Raw genomic sequence first — 19508 nt, forward strand, 5'->3', positions numbered from 1 at the left:
GGTGGAACTGGGGATTGAACTCAGGCCATTGCACTTGCCAGGCAAGTGCTTATTCCACTGAGCCATCTCCCCGGCCCCAAAAGCCAACTCTTCTAACACTGTGCTCATCTTGGGAAGGAGAAGGCTGAGAGGGGGCTTTCGGGGTGGCCTGAAGGAGAACTCACCAGGCAGGGAGCAGAAAGGCTGGCTCAGCCCCACCTCTGCTTCTGACCTGCTCTCCATCTGGTGACAGGGTTCCTTAGTGGTCAAGTATCTTGGGTCTCAGGCGAGTGTTCTGTGAGGTGGGTGGGAGGGTTGCTCTCCCTCAGCACGTGGGAGGTGCCAAAGATAAAGTGAGGTCACAATAAACATAAATGTTCCTTAAAAACATAAAAAGTCTGATACAGTGGAGGCTGGCAGCGGTCACTACTGCTGCCATAGACATCAGCATAGGGCTGGCCTGGCCTCTTCCAGCCACTTTTGACTACAGCTGCTGGACCCTCAATTTGGCCCAGCCTGGAGAGAAGCCTTGTTTCACAGACCAAGCTGCAGGAGGGAAGAGACTTCAGGCTAAAGAACGCAGTGCACCAGAATGCGGCCTGTCTCCCTCAGCTCCTCTTGGGTGTTGCTTCATCCTCCCCAAACATCCAGGTTGTGCCCTGACTTCATTCCCTGGAGAAAACCATTTATCCCCAGTGACCACAAGAAGGATCTAGGGCAGACTCTGTGGACCTGTGATAGTCCAGCGCCACCCCAGCCAGTCCTTGTGGCTGGGGGCAGGGAGGGCAGCTGCCTCCTGGGCCACTTGTTCCAGCCAGCAGATGAGCCCAGAGGAAGGACAGAGATGGGCGGCAGTCTGTGTCGCAGAGAAGGGGGCCAGGCAGATGACAGCCTGTTCTGTCATGCAGTGGGTTATGCCTAGGGTCAAAGGGCACATCCAGAAATCTCCCTGGACACCCCTTCCCAGCAGCACAGCTGACTTAGAGGGTTTGGGGACAGAAGAGTCACCAGAAGAACCTACCAGGTGGCCGAAGCCACACCACACCCACTTACCTTTGCAGTATTTTTCAAACCTGCAGGTTGTGACCCCAGGCCCAGAGTCAGGGTATTCCCCACAGCCCTTGAGTGTTGCAGAAGCTAACCCTGCCCCCAGGCTAGCCCAGGGCTAGGAGCAGTGGCCCCAGTAGAGGAACAGCCCCCAGGAGCGCTGCTTTGCTGGGCAAAATGAGTCATGTGTGGTAGGTGGCACCTTTTGGAGCAGTGAGACTCTGGGCCACAGGAGCCATGTGGGAGAAGCATGGCTTTCTTGGTGAGATCCACAGCTTCAACTGGGCCCCGGAGTAACAACTTCCTGTTCTCACCACTGCAGGCCACAGACAATGATGTGGGCACCTTTGGGGAAGTCAACTACTTCTTCAGTGATGACCCTGACAGGTAAGACCCCTTCCCTCAGCAACTTCACCACCTAGGATGTCTGGCAAACTTCTTAGGGAGGGCACTGGGCTGGAGCCCTTCCTGGGAGTCAGAACCTATGGGCACAGTTGCTGGTTTTCCCCTGAATGTATTACAGTTCAGAGTTCACCAATTCCCCTCACCTCCCTGAGACAGAGTTTCTCTGGCCCAGAAATATAGCACTGAGCATCAGGAGTGGAGAAGATTATGTCTGAGAAGCCTGGTGGTGCCAGCCATTTAGGGTTATCAGCTCACCACTGCCAGCAGCAACAGCTGCCCTGCAGGAGCCTGGCTGTGCCAGGCGCTAGGTCAAGTGCTCCTCACACATCGCCTTGGGTGAGCCTTACAACCGCATGCTGGAGGCCCTCCGTGCTCAGCACTGTTGCCATTTCTGCTTTACAGTTACTTGCCTGGAGTCACAGCCCACACTGACACGTGGCTCTAGCACTACCTGACCTGTGTTGGCCTTGCCCTGTTACCCCAGTAGTGACATAGCGCTAGGCCATCTCTTTCCCTTGTCTTTGATTAATCTGAGCCAACGGAAGCCATCTTTCTATTTTTTATTTTATTTATTTATTTATTTATTTATTTATTTTGGTACTGGGGATTGAACCCCAGAGCCTTCATACTAAACTCCATCCCTAGCACCTTTGTAGCAAATTTTGAGACTTTATTTAAGTCTGAGTCACCAAGTTGCCCAGGCTGGGCTCAGCTGCCCAGTGTTCTGGGATTACTTACTGGTAGGTAGTGCTGGCCATCTCATTTTTAATATGGTCAAGGCCAGGCTGAATTAGAGAGCAGGTCTGCTTGTAAAAATGAGTCTGATGCATTTGGAAGCCAGCAGATGAGCTGGACAAGGGCCATCCACCCAGAACCCCAGCCTGTCCGTGTGGATGATGGCAAACAGACTGGGACACTGCCAGGTGTATTGCTGGGGTCCTGCATTGCTCTGAATGAGGGCTCAGTGTGCGAGGAAAAGCCCAGCTGCGGCTATGTGCAGAGGGCGCCCTGGCTGCCAGGCCTGTGTTCATCTGGGTTTGTCATCTCTTCCTGGGACTTCTGTGCCTCAGGGCTGGGCCCTTCCAGACCTGGTGGCTGGCTGCTGTGGACCAGGGCAGCATGCACACATGTCATCTGACAGCACAGCTGAGCCTCCCGAGGGGACAGTTAGAAGAATCATCTTGCTGGCCCTTGTTGCCCCCAAAGGCCACCGCCAGCCTCCTCCCTGAGCCTCAGTCCTCAAGCAGATGACAAGCACAGCTCCCAAGAGAGGACCAGCCACCCATCACTCCCTGGGGAGTTCTCTGCTGCCACTGTAGAGCACTGTGGTCCCAGACTGTCCTGGGTGACGGCATGTCTTCCCTGAGCATCTCTACTTGGCAGACTCAGGGGAGAGGGCGGTTCTGCTGGAGTTCCTTCTGTGGTAAACCCACTCCCTTGGCCTCTCCTGGGATTCTAATCCCAGTCCCTTCAGAAACAGCTGCTCTGCTCTCCAAGAACAAATGAAGAACGGGTGGGTCTCGCACCCCACGTCTATCCCTTGGACAGGATGGGCTGGGACGCACACATAGCCACGAGCCTGCTCTGAACCTAGGCATCTTTCTGCCTCCTTCCCCCTGACAAAGGTTCTCGCTGGACAAGGACACAGGACTCATCCTGCTGATCGCCAGACTGGACTTCGAGCTCATCCAGCGCTTCACCTTGACAGTCATCGCCCGGGACGGAGGTGGCGAGGAAACCACAGGCCGGGTCCGCATCAATGTGCTCGACGTCAACGACAATGTGCCCACCTTCCAGAAGGATGCCTATGTGGGTGCCCTGAGAGAGAATGAGCCCTCTGTCACACAGCTGGTGCGGCTGCGGGTAAGGGGACGGAGCCATGTGCAGCCACGCATCTGTCCTTCCTCCTTGGTTCTTCCTCCTGGTACCTCCTCAGGAAGCCACAGCATGGGGTGCTAACTGTCCACCCACCAAGGCTTGGGGGTCAAACTTTTGGTGTCTATCAGGCCTCTTTTGAGCATCACCTCCTATCCTGGTCACTGAGCAGGGCCACAGTCACAGTGTTTGGCCCAAACTGAATTAATTATAGGTCACTATAGTGAAAGGATGGGCCTCGCCTCCCATGCAAGGACCCCAGTGGAAGCCTGTTACCTGGTAACCAGGAACCTCTGCAGCTGGAAGGTGTCTTAGTTACTTTTCTGACACCCAAGATTGAAAGACGAAAGGTTTGTGGCGGCTCCGTTTGCCCATAGTCAGCTGGTCCCAAGAAAGGGCCATGTGACAAAGGCATCACAGAGGAGGACAGTCCATGGCAGGGTGGGAAGAAGGCAGCAAGCAGCAGGCAAAGCAGCAGCAGCAGCAGCAGCAGCAGCAGCAGCAGCAGCAGCAGCAGCAGCAGCAGCAGCAGCAGGAAGCCTGCCTCTCCCTTAGTGCCATGCAGGCTTCAGACCTTTTGTGCGGTGCTGCCTAGACCCAGGGCGGGGCTTCTATTTCTAGTAAATCCATTCAGCCGCACCCAAAACTATGCTAATTCCAATCAATGGACTAAAGTAGCGCCACACACACAGCCCTAGCTGCAGCCAGCTCCAAAACGCCCCACCTTTGAGTGCATGAGGCTTTGGCGAGCATCTGGATCGGAGCCATAACAGTGCCACGGGGGCCCGGGGGTACAGCGTGAGATCAGGAGGGAGGGGAGGGCCCCAAAGAGAGTGCATCAGTGAAGCAGCAGCAGACCCGACCTTAGGAGGGGGGCTCTGCACTGCAGGTATCCTCTCTACATGTCCCCAGCCCCTCCAGGGGCTTCTGACCTGGGACTGTTTTCTTTCCAGTGCTAGGGGATGGAACCCAGGGCCATGCATGTGCTAGGCAAGCGCTCTACCACAGAGCTGCATCCCCTTCCCCCTTTTTATTTTGGAATATGGCCTTGCTAAATCACTAGATTACCTCGGCTGGGCTTGACCTTGTAATATTCCTGCCTCTGCCTCCTGAGTAGCTGGGATTCTGGGTATGAGATGCCACAAGCAGCTCTGATAAGAGTGTCCTTCATTTCCACACGTCCCTTCCCCATGCGGCCCGCCCAAACGCGTAAGACCCAGGGCCTGCCCTTGGAAATGATTTCTGAAGCAGGCATGAATGAAGGCGAGGGTAGAACGGTGGGCACAGGGCACACAGAAGGTAGGGCTGTGCACCTGCTCCCCACGGGCATAGTTGCCAGGACATCCTGTCCTTCCCTTCTGCTTGGCCCCAGGTACATGGAGTGGTGGGGACCTCTGAACACTCTTTAGAATTGGGGACAATCTGGAAAGAAGCTAGTTTGTTTAGCCAGGCAAACAAAGAGAAGACTGCATGGCCCCCTTCCAAGAGTTTTATTAGACACCCACTGGGTACCGAACCCTGTGCTGGACTCTAGGGGTGCAGCTACAATCAAGAAATCTAAACTGCTCACATGAGCTGACAGTCTAAACAAGGTAGGCAGCAGTTAAATAAGAAATCACGCAGGCTTTGAGGGACACATAGCACTCGGGGCCTGGTCTCAGTCTGTTTTAAGTTACTATATCAAAATATCCAAGGCTAAAGATTTACAAAGGAGAGCTTTGTGTGGCTCACCCTTGTGGAGGCTGAAAGTCCAAGTGGGGTGGCCGCATTAGTGGGGCCTCTGGTGAAGCTTCCTAGCTGCACCCCAAGATGGTGGACAGCGTCATGGCAAGAGCACGTGCTAGAGAGAGGGCACAGTGCGAGACAGCAGGCAAGAGAGGTTCAGGGCCGGGCTTGCTCTCTTAGAGCAACTTGTTCTAGAGGGAATTAACCAGGGCTAATCTGCTCGGGTGGATTGGTGGTGACCTAACCCCCTCCGACTGGGCCCCTCCCCTTAATCAGCCCACCTCCTCCTATACCATCACATCGAGGACTAAGCCACCAGCATGTGAACCCTCCAGGGACACTGTGTCTAAGCCACAGCACACTTGAATTGGCCTGAGGTCTGGGAAGGTATCAGAGCAGGGACGGAAGGCTGTGGGACATTGGCACACCAAGCATCCCTAAGACCGCTGCCCCCTCCCAGCTCTTCCTAGGAAGCTGCTCACCCTCTTGATTCTCCAGCATAACTAGCAAAAGGAGGGGAGCAGGGGTACTTGCTAAGTGGGCTCCAGCTCGGACAGAGGGTGCCCCTGGACCTAGGCCAGCACACAACCCAAGCTGGATGTCACCCAAAGAAGAAGCTGTGCAAGGGGCCACCTCCTCCCCCACCCTGGCCCAGCCAGGGCTCTCCATGTACCCCCATCCACCCCCTTCCTTCCAGGCGACAGATGAAGACTCCCCGCCCAACAACCAGATCACGTATAGCATTGTCAACGCATCCGCCTTCGGCAGCTACTTTGACATCAGCGTGTACGAGGGCTACGGAGGTACCAGAGACCAGATCGGAGGGCTGGGCCGGGACTCTGCAGCCTCTCAGTGCTCTTGGGGGTGGGGAAGGGCCCTCGCTGCCTCCAGGCTCCTACACTGCTCCGGACACCGCCCGAGCTCCTGTCTGCTGCTGCAGCCTGTGGCTAGAGATCACCCTTCGTGGGGCCAGCGAGTCTCACATCAGCCAGATGTTTCTCTGGGTTGTAGGGCATGAGCGGCCCTGCAGGCCGCGTTACCAGAATGCGTGCTGGACCCCATTTCTTGCTGAGGCTGTGGGAGCAGCTTGTGGATAGATGTGTGCCATCAGAACCACCCAACACCAGCACCACATCTGGGGAGCCTTCCAGCCACCTCGCAGCCTACCTGGGCCATGACCCTTCTCAGGCTGGTTTGGTCTCTGGACCCCGCCCTGCCTGGACCACTTGGAGGCCCCATTCCTAGCACCCTGGCACAGAGAGTGGAGGCAGCAACCTCAGACTCCAAGATCCCCGAGAGACCACCCTGTTTTTCCAACAAAGGAGCTAAGGCCCAGAGACAGGGAGTAACTTCCCTAGGGTCAGCCAGCAAAGCTGCCATGCTTAGTGCTCAAGGCCCTGTGTGATGTGGCTTCCGGCGGCCTCCTCCCCAGCCTGATAGCTCAGTAGTCTCCTCCTGCCCACCAGGATCCGACTTCCTTGACCCTTCACCCTGCCCTTGGACCCGCCCTGCCCTTGCAGTAGTCACCTCTGCGTCCTTGCTGGGTCTGTTCATTCTGCCAAGAAAGCCCTGCCTCCTGCCCCTCTGCCCTCCTGTCCTTGCCCAGTCAGCTCAGAGGCTGCTCTGATGATTGCAGTATATAACAGTTGTACTCATCCTGGGAAGTCGGTACATGTACGTAATGCATCTTAATTCTGGCATACACAGCGCTCTGGGTTCAATCCCAACCCTGCCAAAAAAGAAGACAGAAAAGAAAGAAAACAAAAAGAATGACCCCAGCCCAGTTTCCTCTATAAAATCTAAATTCCTCTTTAAAACTTCAAAGTCCCAGGGCCCTGCCGAGCCCCCACCAGACCCTCTTTGCTGCTAGAAGAACTCCTAATTGGATTTTGTATTAGTAAAGCAGTCTGGGTGTTTCCCTGTTCACTCAGAAAGTTGCAAGTGACCGTTGTTGTCTTGGGTGTGGCCAGACCCAGGCTTGCTTTCTGGCCTCTGGCGGCTTCTTTGAGCTTGGACTCTTCACCTGTGAAGTGGGGCTTCGCTATATAAGTGTGACAACCCAGGGGGCTTAGCACAGCACCTGGCTGGATTAATCAGTCAGCAGCAAACTTAAGTGAAGACCTGGAGGAGACTCCCGATGTTGGGAGGCTGGAGGGGGAAGGAGGGCAGAAGTGGCCTGGGTCGTGCCAGCCACATCTTTTCCACCACAAGGGGCCCCGCCGGGCACTGAGTTCTGGGCTCTGCTCCTGTCATTCCAGTGATAAGCGTGAGCCGCCCCCTGGATTACGAGCAGATACCTAACGGGCTGATCTACCTGACTGTCATGGCCAAGGACGCTGGCAACCCCCCTCTCCACAGCACTGTTCCGGTCACCATCGAGGTGTTTGTAAGTACTCAGGGGCAGTGAGGGCCTCCTGGAGTGACGGGGACCATGTCAGACTCTCCCAAGGCTGTCATTTACCAACTTCTGCCATTGATGTGGCCATGAAGCTGCTGCCCACCAGATCTCAGGACAGTCGGCCCGCTCTGACTCTGGGACCCCAGGACCCTACAACAGGCCTGGAGAAAGAGTGTCAGGCTCCTCCACTGACAGCCGTGGCTCTGTGACTCTGACGTCGTCTCCCCTCCTCCATCCCTCTGTGTCCCTCCCTTTTGTCTTCACTCCTCCGCTCCTCTGAGGACGTGAAGGGGTGGGGAGCCGAGCGTGGCCTGTCTGACATGAATATCAAGCACACCCCCACGCTCTCACTGTCGGAAATTATCATTCACAGAGTCCATCTCTATACCGCCTCATCTGCCCCACGCCAGTCCCGATCCCCAGCCCGTGCTGGAAACACAAAGTGTGACCTGACGGGGTGGGGGAGGGGGCTCTCCCTGGGGCCTGCGTATCCCAGCACACACAGGTGCCCCCCTGGCTGCAGGAGAGGATGAATGTGTGTCCATGGAAGTTACTGCATTATCAGCTCCTGAAAGTTAAATCAGATTGTCAGGTTAGGAGATGGGCTGTGATTTGACATCAGTATAGAAAATCTTGCCCTGGAGCCGGCTTGCTGCATGGCCTTCCTGTCACCACTGCCTTCACCCGCAGCCTCTGACACAGCCCTACACTTTTTTTTGTTTTTGTACAGGGTCTCGCTATGCAGTTTGGACTCAAAGTTATCCTCTTGTCTCAGCCTCCCCAGTGCTGGGATTATAGGCATGTACCACCAGGCCCAGTTTTGGGGTTGGCACTGCACACCCAATGTTTCAGGGCTGGCATGGCATGTAGTACCAGGGATTGAACTCAGGTCCTTGCACCTGTCAGGCAGGTGCTTAGACCTCTGAGCTGTTTCCCCAGCTTTTTTTTTTTTTTTTTTTTTTGAGGCAGGGTCTCACTGTGTAGGTCAAGCTGGCCTTGAACTCACTGTGTAGCACAGGCTGGCCTCAAACTCACAGCTGTCCTCCTGCCTTAACCTCCTGAGTGCTGGGATGGCAGGCGCACAGCACCACACCTGGCCCCTACACACTTTTTTTGGCAAGTCCTGACCTCTCCACCCAGGCCCACCCCCCAGGGCCACCTCCCAAGTAGGAAGGTCCTAGTCGGAATGGATGACCCTATTCCTGGGAGCTGGGAGCTGGCAGAAGTCAAGGTCATGCCTGGGAAGCCTCCAGGCAGGCAGTGGGGGCAGGATGGAGAGGCCTCAAGGGACCAGGACTTTAGAGCCCGCCCTACCTCTAGGGTCACTGTGTCTGTGACAGCCTCCAGGAATGGCAGGGAAGAGAAGGGGGCATCTCATCCGCAGGAACCCCAGCACTGGCCCATCTGAACTTGAAACACATTCCCTAACATCACAGCCCTGACTCCAGCCACATCTCACAAACCTGACCCTGACTTCCCAGTCTTGACCCCAAACTTCCCCTGTCCCCTGGCCACACTCGTTACCCTGTACCCCCACCCTTCCCTTCCTGCCACCTGTCCTCTGTGCTCAAGCCCTGTGCAAGGCCCTGGGCCTGGGAGGATGTGCAGATGGGTAGGATGCCTGCTATCCACCTCCAAGATACTGAAAGGAAGAGGGGTATGGCTCCTGCAAGTGGCTCTGAGTTCAGCCCCATTGTCTCATAGCTGTGTGATCTGGGCTCCCCACCTTTGTGAACCTCAGTTTCCTCATCTGCTAAATGGGGGCACTCTGGTACCTGCCTTACACCTTGCTATGGGAATGACATGAGATCGTGGGGGGGGGGCAACCTGGCACAACCAATGACAGCCACAGACGCTTCAGGCAGCAGCAGTGCCAAACTTGTCTCTATGCAAACAGGAGCTCCAGCTTCCTGGGGCAGAGGAACACCCTGAGCTTTGGGAAAGCGAACAGGGAGGGGGTAAGAGAAAAGGAGGTATAGGGAAATAGGTTAGACCCCATGCCGCACAGGTGCAGTCAGCCAATGGGAACTCAGGCCTGCTGAGCTCTGCCAGTGCGCCAGGCATACCATCAGCCCCATTTTACACATGAGGAAGCTGGGGCTGGGGGAGTGAGCATAGCTTGCCCAAGGTTAGTAGGGCCTTCTTTGCTGCTCATAACCAGCAGAGCTGGGATTTGAACTCATACCTGAGTGACTCCTTGTTGCCCTCCTCACCACACACATGGGCTCAGAACCTTGATCCCGACCTGTGACAGAGACCAGTGCTTCTTAAAGGTCTTTGTACCCAGGAATGCCTGGAGTGCGCAGTGAGGTGCAGATGATTGTGACTTGGGGGGATTGAGGTAGGGCAGGGGCCTGCATTTCTAGCAGGACATCCTGAACCCCTGGGACTGCACCCATCCCAACCTGCAGCTCCCTTAAAGAAGGGCAGGGCAGGGCCTTTTGTCCTTCTGCTCCAGCCCCTGGAGGGACCTCTGCTGCACAACAGTGGGCAGCAGCCTCCCTGCCTGATCCCAGGGAGAGGACTCTGCCGTTTGCAGTGCAGCAGAAGGGGCCAGCTGTCGGATTCCTCAATGCCACCACAGGGCTCCCAGGCATACACTGCCCTTCCAAGTCTTCCCGGCACCCCCTGCAGCCAGGAGAGCCAACAATAGACAGGGCCCACCATGGTCGTGAGTGCACACGACTGTCCCCGAGCAGGGCTTTTGGACAGTGTCGTCACTCCTGTCTAAGGACCACACTTGAAAAGGTCACTGCCTGCGGGTAGATTTTGCACGTGGGTGGTTTTTAAGTAGCTGTCACTCGGCTAAGCTGCCTTCTCCCTCCATCAAAAGAATTTGCTCTTGATTGGGAAAAAAAAAAAAAAAAAAAGCAAAGGAAAGCCTGGTAGTTGATGGAGCTCTTACTACAAAGGCTGGGAGCAGGGAGGGGCACCGCAGAGCAGCGAGAGGAGCAGGTGAGAGGGCCAGATGATTCCTTTTCCTCCACTGCATGTTGGTTTTTAATAAAGAAGTCAAACTCGGTTTGTAGATTTCCCATTAGGGGACAATAAGCTTTTGTAGAGGGAGCCGCTGAATTAGAACTAATAGCGAACGCAGCACCAGGTCCCAGGAAATACCACTGCTAAGAAGTTTATGCCTCGCTCTCTGTCACTGACATTCTCAGTACGTGTCATGCGGCCAAGTGGAAGCTCCTGCGTGTGTAGGTGGTGCTCTTGGGTCCTCACTGGGCCGAGTGGAGGCCAGGTGCACAGTGGGGTCCGTGGGGGTCCTGAGACTGCCAGTTCCCAGGGGAGGACACGTTGGCAGAAGCCCATGCAGACAGAGCCTAGGGACAGATTTGGGAGGAACTAGAGGGTTCCCTGCTGGGTGCCCACAGCCTCGCCTGGCTGAGGTTCTCTGTAGAGGCCCAAGGGGTGGACAGCTGATCATGTGTCCTTGTCTCCTGGTTGCTCAACCAAAAGGAACCCCAGCAAAAGGGGCTTCGCAGGGGACCCCACGTACACACATACACACACACTGGCAAGCACCCTCTCCTGTTCCATGAGAGACAAAGCCCTTGGGGAATCCACCTTCCCCAGTCTATGACTCCTGATGGCATGCATGGTGAGAAGGTTCAGCGCCAGCGAGTCTAGAGAGACCCCCTACTGGGAGAGAAAGGGAGGGTTCTTGGTGAGGGACTGCAGAGCCATTGGCAGGGCTGAGAGTCTTCAGGGCAGGAAGGTGCCTTGATTGAAGAGGACAGGACAGCTGTAGAGGAAGAGCAACGCTGGGGGAGGCAGGGCTGTGCCTGGTCCGGGCTCTCCAAGGTGGAGCCTCCCCACCACCTCTACCTGGTTCAGACCTCTGCAAGCTTGCTCTGGGCTTGAAGGCTGGCCCAGAGGGCAGAGCACCCCAGAGCCTACCATGCCAGGAACCTGGCCCTGGGAGCACCCTGACCACTGCCTCCCCCTGCCCATCTCAGTGCCTGCGGGGTTGGGGAAGCTAGCAGCATGGGGGGGTCCTAGAACCCTGAGCCATCATCTTGGCTGGGTTAGGAGGAGGGCCTGGAGGGCATCCCAGCTTGGAGGGCTGCTGACAAGAGCAGGAGCACCAGTCAGAGCTTGGCATCGGTGGAAAGACTGGGCAGGAGCCTGGCACACTGCGAGTTGCGCTCAAGCCCAGATGTCGCTTTCATTCTCCATCTCGTTGTCCCTCAGTGCCCCCTGATGACCCTGCAAGCTTCCCCAAGGCTTGTCCTACCTCCTGACCATGGCCTGCCAATGTGCTCACCCCACCTGGCTCTGATTATCCATAGAGGCCAGAGCCTCTCGGGCAGTGCATCTGGTCTGGTCTGCTCTCTCGCTACCCGCCTGGGACAGCTGGCTCCTGCGCCTTCTGCTTTCCTTCCAGGACGAGAATGACAACCCCCCCACCTTCAGCAAGCCTGCCTACTTCGTTTCAGTGGTGGAGAACATCATGGCAGGTAGGGGTCAGGCAGGGGCAGGGGCCTGGAGCCGTTCGGTTTCTGAGGTCAGGCATCTGTGGCGAGACAGGCCATCCGGCCCTCTGGTTGTCTGCCAGCCAGCAACGGTTCACAGAGCACCAGCTCCGTGCAGACCCTCTGCTGGGCACTGGGTCCCTGCTCTCCTGAAGCTGCTGTTGAGCAGGAAGAGACTGAGGATGGGGGATTAACCAGGCCAGGTGTGTTGGGACGTGCAGAGGCTCCCGGGCCCTGCAAGCTGTTGATGCCCTTAAAGCATGTTCCCATGTGAGCACCAGGCCTCGGGTAGCCAGGCCCCACCTGCAGCCCCAAGACCACCTGGCCTGCGCCCAGGCTGCAGAGCACATGCTCTGGTTTGGGGCAGGCTAACAGGCACAGTCTTATACCGGGAGGTGCTCTAGAACTGCTGTGGCCGTGGAGAATGGGCTGGGTGAGACCTTAGGCCAAGCGGGGCCTCACCAGGGCTGTGGGGAATGCTGATCTCTGACTCAGCTGCGTGTACATGGAAGTGAAGGTGAAGGCCCTAACTGGACATTAATGAGAAAATAAAACCCTTATAAGGTCCCCTGTGAACAAGATAAAACGGGACTGAAATTGGATGCAATAAATGTAGAATAATTTAATAAGGAGCTTCATTTCTTTTTGACTGGAAGTAAAAGCTACGTGGCCTGCGTGCGTGTAATCCAGAGGTCACTCAGACCAGTTGGAAGAGGCAATTCTCTCCTCTCAGGTTGGGCAAGGAAGAGGTGAAGGAGGGAGACAGCGGTCTCCTGCTCCTGTGGAACTGTGTCCCTCTGTCCCAGCTCAGGGCTCTGCGGGTGGTGGAGGTGGTGGCTCCCGCCTCACTGAGGCTGGTCACTGGAAGGGTGTCAGGGCCTGGCTGCAAGAACTGGGCCTGTGGGCCCAGCATGACACCCCTTTCACTCCCTAAGGAGCCACAGTGCTGTTCCTCAACGCCACGGACCTGGACCGCTCCCGGGAATATGGCCAGGAGTCCATCATCTACTCCCTGGAGGGCTCAGCCCAGTTCCGGATCAACGCCCGCTCTGGTGAGCCCCAGACCTCCACCTGCCCCACTCAGGCCAGACCGCCAGGGTGTTCTGTTCTGTATTGAGCACACAGTGTCCTCCCTGAGATATTTCTTCTTACTTTGTGGTCGCAGTGTGAGTGTATCCGCAAAGGCAGCCTCAAGGACGCTGAGTCCTGCTAGGTCTTCAATACATGCCGTTTTACAGACCCCAGCTCACGTGTTTACTTGCATCTGAGTGTCCCAGCCCTTCCTGGGATCGGCTTCTCTGTACTCACTGCAGGATGTGGCGTAGATGTGGTGACATGAGTTACTATAGGGAACACATTTCGAAGAGGCCCTCAGTATGTGCTGAACAAACAGCTCCCTTCCTTATTTGGGACATTCTCCTGGCACCCTGCCCCCAGCTCCCTGCTCATGTAACATCGTCATCTCCCAGTCTCCCTCCCCTTGTAGCTGGGAAAAAGAGCAGAAAGGAGCAACAGGAGCCCCCAGCTTTTCAGCCAGCCCAAAAGGAGATCAGGACCCCCATGTTCGCTCCCAAGTCAGTGTCTTTGAGCCAGAGGCAGGCACAGAGGATGAGGATGTGGCCCTCAGGGGTCTGAGTCAGCCTCGTGGGCAAGCATAGCCCTTGCTTCCAGATGTGAGATTCTGTCTCAGGGACAGGCAGGGAACTCCAACCACTCAGTAGCTTTAGACAGCTGCAGCGCACAGCTGCCCAGGACAGGTGCTCGGCAGATGCCCCGCCTGGCCTGGCCTCAGGTCGTCATGGGTCCAACATCCCTGCAGGAGGAGAAGAGCACACAGGCATCTTTGTGCCAGGGAGAGTTTCTGTGCTTACTGCCCTCAGCCAGGCTGGGCAGTGGCCTTACCTAGAGGCCGGGACAGCCTGAGGCCATGCCCGTGAGCCACAGCCAGGGTGCAAGGGACACTGGCCATCCTGGCCCAGGTGTGCAGAGGCCCAGCAGGGCTCAGGGCTTCCCGTTATCCATGCCAAGCTGCCTGTAGAGGAACAGGGCCTGCAGTCTCCTCTTAACCCTGTCTCCCTGGGAGCTCAGGGGCAGATGGCTGATGTGACTGTGCACAAGGACTGAAGAGGGGCCTGTGAGCCCCTTCTCGAGCCTCTGAAGAGACAGGGCCCCCACCGCTTCTCAGGCACACCCACTGCAGCAAGCCATGTCTGCAGAAGCTCAGAATGGCCCAGTCATCCCATTGTACCTACAGCAGACGGGCTCCAGAGCCTGTGGAGACCAGGTCCCCTCTAGGAAGTGTGCAGGATTTTCATGTAACTAGCACATCTTCTGTTATCATTCAGTCACCGTTAGGTTCCTTATGACACCTAAGACAGCGTGAGTGCTACATGATGGCTATTATCCTGTACCACTCAGAGGATTAGTGACAAGACAAAAACCTGTACATGTTCAGTCCAGATGTGATTTGTTCCCGATCCCCAGTTAGTGGCATCTGGAGATGTGGAACCTGTAGATGTGGACATGGTATCATGAATAGGAACCAAGTGCCCAGCACCGCCATCCTCAGTTCATCAGTTCGTCATCTCGTTTCACCCTTCACCATTATCCCCACTTTCCAGATGAGGAAACTGAAGCCCAGGAACGGTTAGCAACGTCACTGCAGACTCACAGAGCCCGAGCTACTGGTGCCAGGGCTCAGATGTTGAATGCTATGTCGTACAAAGCCACACTGGAGTCACGTCCCACCTTCCACTCCCAGTAGTGGCCGCTGTCCTGACCCAGCTCCTCAAGCTCCAAAGGGAGGGGCGGTCTCCTCAGAACTCCTGGGTCACATTAGCCAGGCCTTCTGCACAAAGGCGGCCTTAATTGGATCTAATTTCCCAGACAGGAAAGCCCATCGATCATGCCGACAAGTTCACGTTTAAAACTTTTTAGAGATTAATTTCTTCCTCACCTTGCCAATTAACTGACACCTCCCTGGCGGGGAGCATGGCTCATTGGGCAGTCCTGTGTCAGCCTTTGGCTCCTGACCTCTTCCCTGCCTTGTCCGCCACCCCTGGCTCCCTGCGAAAGCCCTGTGACAGCCAAAGCACAAGCCAGTGGCAGGAGAGGAAACCCTCAGAGCAGAAGGGGCCCTAGGGACCACCTGGCCCTGCTTCCTTTTTTTCACAGAGAAGTTAGGCCCCTTGCTCCGGTCCCACCGTTTGGGATAAGAAGACAACGAGCAGATAGTCCCTGCCCTTGGGACTCTCACAGCGCCTGGGAAGGGAGTGATCCTCTTCTGAATGCTGGAGGCTTCCCCTGTAGCCGCCCAGTCTTCACTGCAGCTCTGGCTGGAAGACAGATTGAGCTGCATTTAGCAGATCAGAAAACGGAGAGCCAACATAGCCAAGAATCTGATACAAGGCTGAGCATCCGGAAAGGTCCCAATCAGGACCCAGATCCCAGTCTTTTGTCCTCAGTGGGGGCCGTCCCCTGTGAGTGGGCCGAGGTCCACTTCTGCTGCCCCCAGCTGCCCCTTGGAGCCAGGTGTGCGCTGGTTGCCCGTACTGGGGGCCAGTGAGGCAGCACCTTGAGTAGACCCTGGCAGGAGGACTTAGCGCTGCATCTGCAAGTGCCTGCGACTGCCCGGCATTCCCCAGCGTACCCCAGCGTACCCTGCTGACATGGCACCAGAACACAAGGGTACGCCAAAAGCCACCGTCAAAAACCCTGCTCTATTTTAAATGTTTCTACTTAACAGAATAACTTGTTTACACACTAAAAGAAAAACCACAGTGATATAATTACACTATCCACAGGGCAACTGGGAAATCCTTTGTATAACTAGTACTTCTCAGTGTACCATAGGCTCGGCTATCCAGGGCTGAGTCGCCAGCTGGGGTTTTCCTTCCTGTCACTGTTTTCTGGGGCCTTGTGTGTAAACAATGCCCTGCATTCTGGGGTTTGTGTGGCACTAACCACACTGACCTCATAATCGGTGCCTAATAATGGAGGGATCATTGGTCCCTTTTCACCAGATGAGAAACTGAGGCAGAGAGGATCTACGTAATTAGCGAAGGGTGAGACAGCCAGTCAGATACTGTCAGGGCTAAACCCAAGGTCCTCGTAATCCCTGTTCTGCACCCCTGCCCCCTGCCCTGGAGCTGGCCCAGATGTCCTACATCTGTAAGTGCCTCATAGCAGGTGTTGCTACCCAGGTCTGGGGTCCTAGTCCTGAGCCACACTGCTGTCCCTCAGAACCGTGTCACCCCCAGCACACCCGTGCACACACGCACTCAGCTGCACCCTGTGGCCCCACTGAACCTTCCCTGTCACCCTCCTCCCTCTGCCAGGCGAAATCACCACCACGTCCCTGCTGGACCGAGAGGCCAAAGCGGAGTACATCCTCATTGTCCGTGCCGTGGATGGGGGTGTGGGCCACAACCAGAAAACGGGCATCGCCACCGTGAGTGCCCCCTGCCGCGTCACCCACTTCTCCAGGTCACACCTCCATAGCTCACCCTCAGGAGGTCCCCCAGCCACTATAATGCATTGGAGGGAGGGGGCAGGGGCCCTGGGATGGGGAGGGGACAACCACATCCTAGCCTCTGGCCTCAAAAGGGCTGTGGGCAGGTGAAGAAGGCGCGAGCCCCAGGGCCTCCCCTGCCTCAACACCTGCAGGAAGCAGAAGCCAAAACCCTGCCACACAGCCCAGGAAGAGGGACCAGGAAGATCCCTGGGGGCTGGCCACCCCCTGCCCAAGCCCTGCAATGCTAAGAAATGATGCCCAGGTTCCCTGCTGTCAGCATGGCCCAGAGCCCCAGCTAGGGCCCTGTCACAACCATGGTGCCCCAGAGAGCAAAAAGCTAAAGGAAAGAATCAAGCCCCAAGGAAGCGGTTGGGGAGTGTGGGCAGGAAGACCCTTTGCAGGAAGGGGGAGGATACTGATGACCACCACTCCAGTCACTCCAGTACCTCCCCTCCTTGTCCCCCTCCGTTGCTGTCTCAGGCTCTCCCAGGGGCAGGGTCCTGACCTCTCCCCATGGTCGTTGCCCTACCCTTGTCCCTTTCTGGCTCGGGCCCTGGCAGAAGATCCCACAGAGCCCTCTTCTGTCAAGGGAAGCCCTGATATTAGGAATCAGAACTCTATAAATAATTCACCCTGTGGCAGGTGAGCAGGGAAATTGCTTGGCTTGTAGCAGAGACTGAGACACTCAAGGGATCCGGCGTGATCCATGCCCTCCTTGTCAGTAAAGTCCCCAGCCACAGCAAGTGTCTCAGGGATCACCTCGTCCTCTTAATGGGACAGCACTAAGCCCTCTCCTCCTGAAGGGACCCAGCTCCATCCTGTCCTCAAAAGCTCAAGTGCTGCCCAAGGCACCCACATTTGAGGCACTGAGGCTAAGATGCCCCCTAAACCTCTGAGGACCCCCAAGGCCTTGACCATACCCATCTCCGCCAGTGGACCTCACAGCGCCTCCCTGTGGCCCACAGGTGAACGTCACCCTCCTGGACATCAATGACAACCACCCGACCTGGAAGGATGCTCCCTACTACATCAACCTGGTGGAGATGACACCCCCAGACTCCGATGTGACCACGGTAGGTGGGAGGACAGTGGGACCGCCGGGATGCCCCTCCCAGGGCAGGTGCATCCCTCCTCAACCCCAATGGCCACCTTGCAGGGGGCTGAGGGACTTCCTGTTTGCCCAGTGCTGGCTGTTGGGACAGTTTTAGGAGGTCTCTCACATGGTGAAAGGGGTCTGAGACAGAGGACATATTAACCCTGCTCGAGTGTTAGCTGGTGTCAGGTTTGTTCAGAGAGCTGCCTGGGGGCCAGCAGCATGAGGACAGTGCAGGAATCAGGTTGGCTCAGCTCATGGCCATACCTACTCTGAGACCCAAGGACTCTGGCCAGGCCCTCAGGAGGCCACCCGCTCTCAGCTCTGCCCTCTCCCCCACTAGCCCAGGGTGTCCCAGCACAGGTTAAAGGTCACTCCCAGAATCCTCTGGCCCAGCACGGGCAAGTGTGCACTGTGTGCATGCGTGTCCAGGTGCCTGTGTGCAGGGCTGCCACTAAGTAGGCCTCTGTCGTCTTGGGACAGCCAACGGGGCAGGCCAAGCGGCCACTTGCTCTGCTCCAAGCCTCACATCTGTCAGCCTCTCCTCCCTCACCCTGCACCTCACTTGGCCTCATTTTAGAAGCCTGGTCTCCAAATATGCCTCCTCTCCTCCACCCAGCCAGCCCTGGGATGGACATCAATTCTGACAGCACACAGTAGCCCTGCTTACTGACCACTGGGGACACATGGACGCCCTGCTGAGGGCTTTCATAAATTCTCATCCTCACCACCATCGGGACTCAACCCAGGCCCCAGCCCTCGACAGCCACGCCCCCTAGTGACAAGCACCAGCCAGCAGGGTCCAGTTGGGAGAGAATGTCACCCTGGGAGGAGAAACTGAGAGAAGGGGCTTGGCCACCACCCCTCCCGGCCTCCTGGCCTCGTGCTCAAGCTGAGTGGCTGTCAGCCAGTATGTGACTGCCCCTCTGAGATCTAGCACTGCTGGCCAGGGATCTGGATTCTGGGCTCTCTCCGAATCTGGGTGGCGATCCCTCCTGTACTAGGCCCAGGGGCACAAGCCCCTACCCCAGGCACCTGTTCTGGTGAGCACTCTACTGCCACCTGGGCCCTGGCTCCAAAGCACTCCTGCCTGCCTGAGGGCAAGACCCCTGGAGCTGGGGCTGGAAACTCACCTCAGATACCCATCAACCTCAGCCTTAGCCTGTGCTTCTGGGGACTTCCTCCTAAAGGGGACCGGGGGGGGGGGGGAGACAATGAGAGGGCAGCCTATGAGAAACTGACTGCCTAAGACACCAGCCAAGCTCCCAGCCAGGGTGCTGTGGTCTGAGTCCACCTACACGGCAGAGGAGTGCCAGGTGGAGATGCCCTCAGTCTGGGCATCTCTGAGCTGTGATCCAGTGTGGCCCTCTCCAGCCCCCAGGCTTCCCCTCACCCTCCTGGGCCCTGGGCAGGTGTGATATGGGCCGGGGTTGCTGCCCAGGGCCTCCTTAGTCTGCAGAGATCTCCAGCAGCCCTGTGAGCACCAACCATGTGCCAGGCACATGGGACACAGGGGCACAGTAGGCACAGGAAGCAACAAAGCCCTTCCCTATCCGCAGGGAGCCTCAGGTTACCCTTCCTCTCAGATCCACCATAGCCTACCTCACCAGACTTCACAGTGCCTCTTCCTCACCTCCAAGCAGGCGATGTGTGTACCCCTGAGGTGCAGAGCCAGGCACTGGAGCACAGCACTTCCCTGGGGTTATATTTTAACCTAATAAAGAAAGTAATGACTCAAAAGTTCAAAAAGAAAAGAACAAAATCCCCAAGTGTGAAGATATGTACTGATATTCTGGGAAGCTGAGGCAGGAGGATCACAAAGGCAAGCCTAGCATGGGCATCTTAGGTAGTTAGAATGACCTTGACTGAAAAGAAAAAATTAATAATGACTGGAGGATGTAACTCTGTGTAAAGGTCCTGGGATCAGTCCACAGTGAGAGAGAGACAGACAGAGAGAGAGACAGAGAGAGAGAGAGACAGAGAGAGAGAGAGAGA

General features: G+C 56.5%; 1 protein-coding gene across 7 annotated transcripts in view; it reads left to right on the top strand.

Moving 5' to 3' along the window:
• Positions 1 to 19508, top strand: part of Cdh23 (cadherin related 23) — a 373574-nt gene that overhangs the window by 244513 nt on the left and 109553 nt on the right. For all 7 annotated transcript variants that reach the window (XM_023718494.1, XM_004623978.2, XM_023718498.1 and 4 more), the window contains 8 exons: positions 1349 to 1413; positions 3057 to 3294; positions 5729 to 5834; positions 7290 to 7417; positions 11820 to 11892; positions 12843 to 12959; positions 16245 to 16357; positions 17386 to 17493. In XM_023718494.1, the coding sequence (XP_023574262.1) occupies positions 1349 to 1413; positions 3057 to 3294; positions 5729 to 5834; positions 7290 to 7417; positions 11820 to 11892; positions 12843 to 12959; positions 16245 to 16357; positions 17386 to 17493 (948 nt within the window). The remainder of the gene's footprint in view (positions 1 to 1348; positions 1414 to 3056; positions 3295 to 5728; positions 5835 to 7289; positions 7418 to 11819; positions 11893 to 12842; positions 12960 to 16244; positions 16358 to 17385; positions 17494 to 19508) is intronic.

Source organism: Octodon degus, unplaced genomic scaffold, assembly GCF_000260255.1.
Source record: "Octodon degus isolate 3935 unplaced genomic scaffold, OctDeg1.0 scaffold00005, whole genome shotgun sequence".
Lineage (NCBI taxonomy): Eukaryota > Metazoa > Chordata > Mammalia > Rodentia > Octodontidae > Octodon > Octodon degus.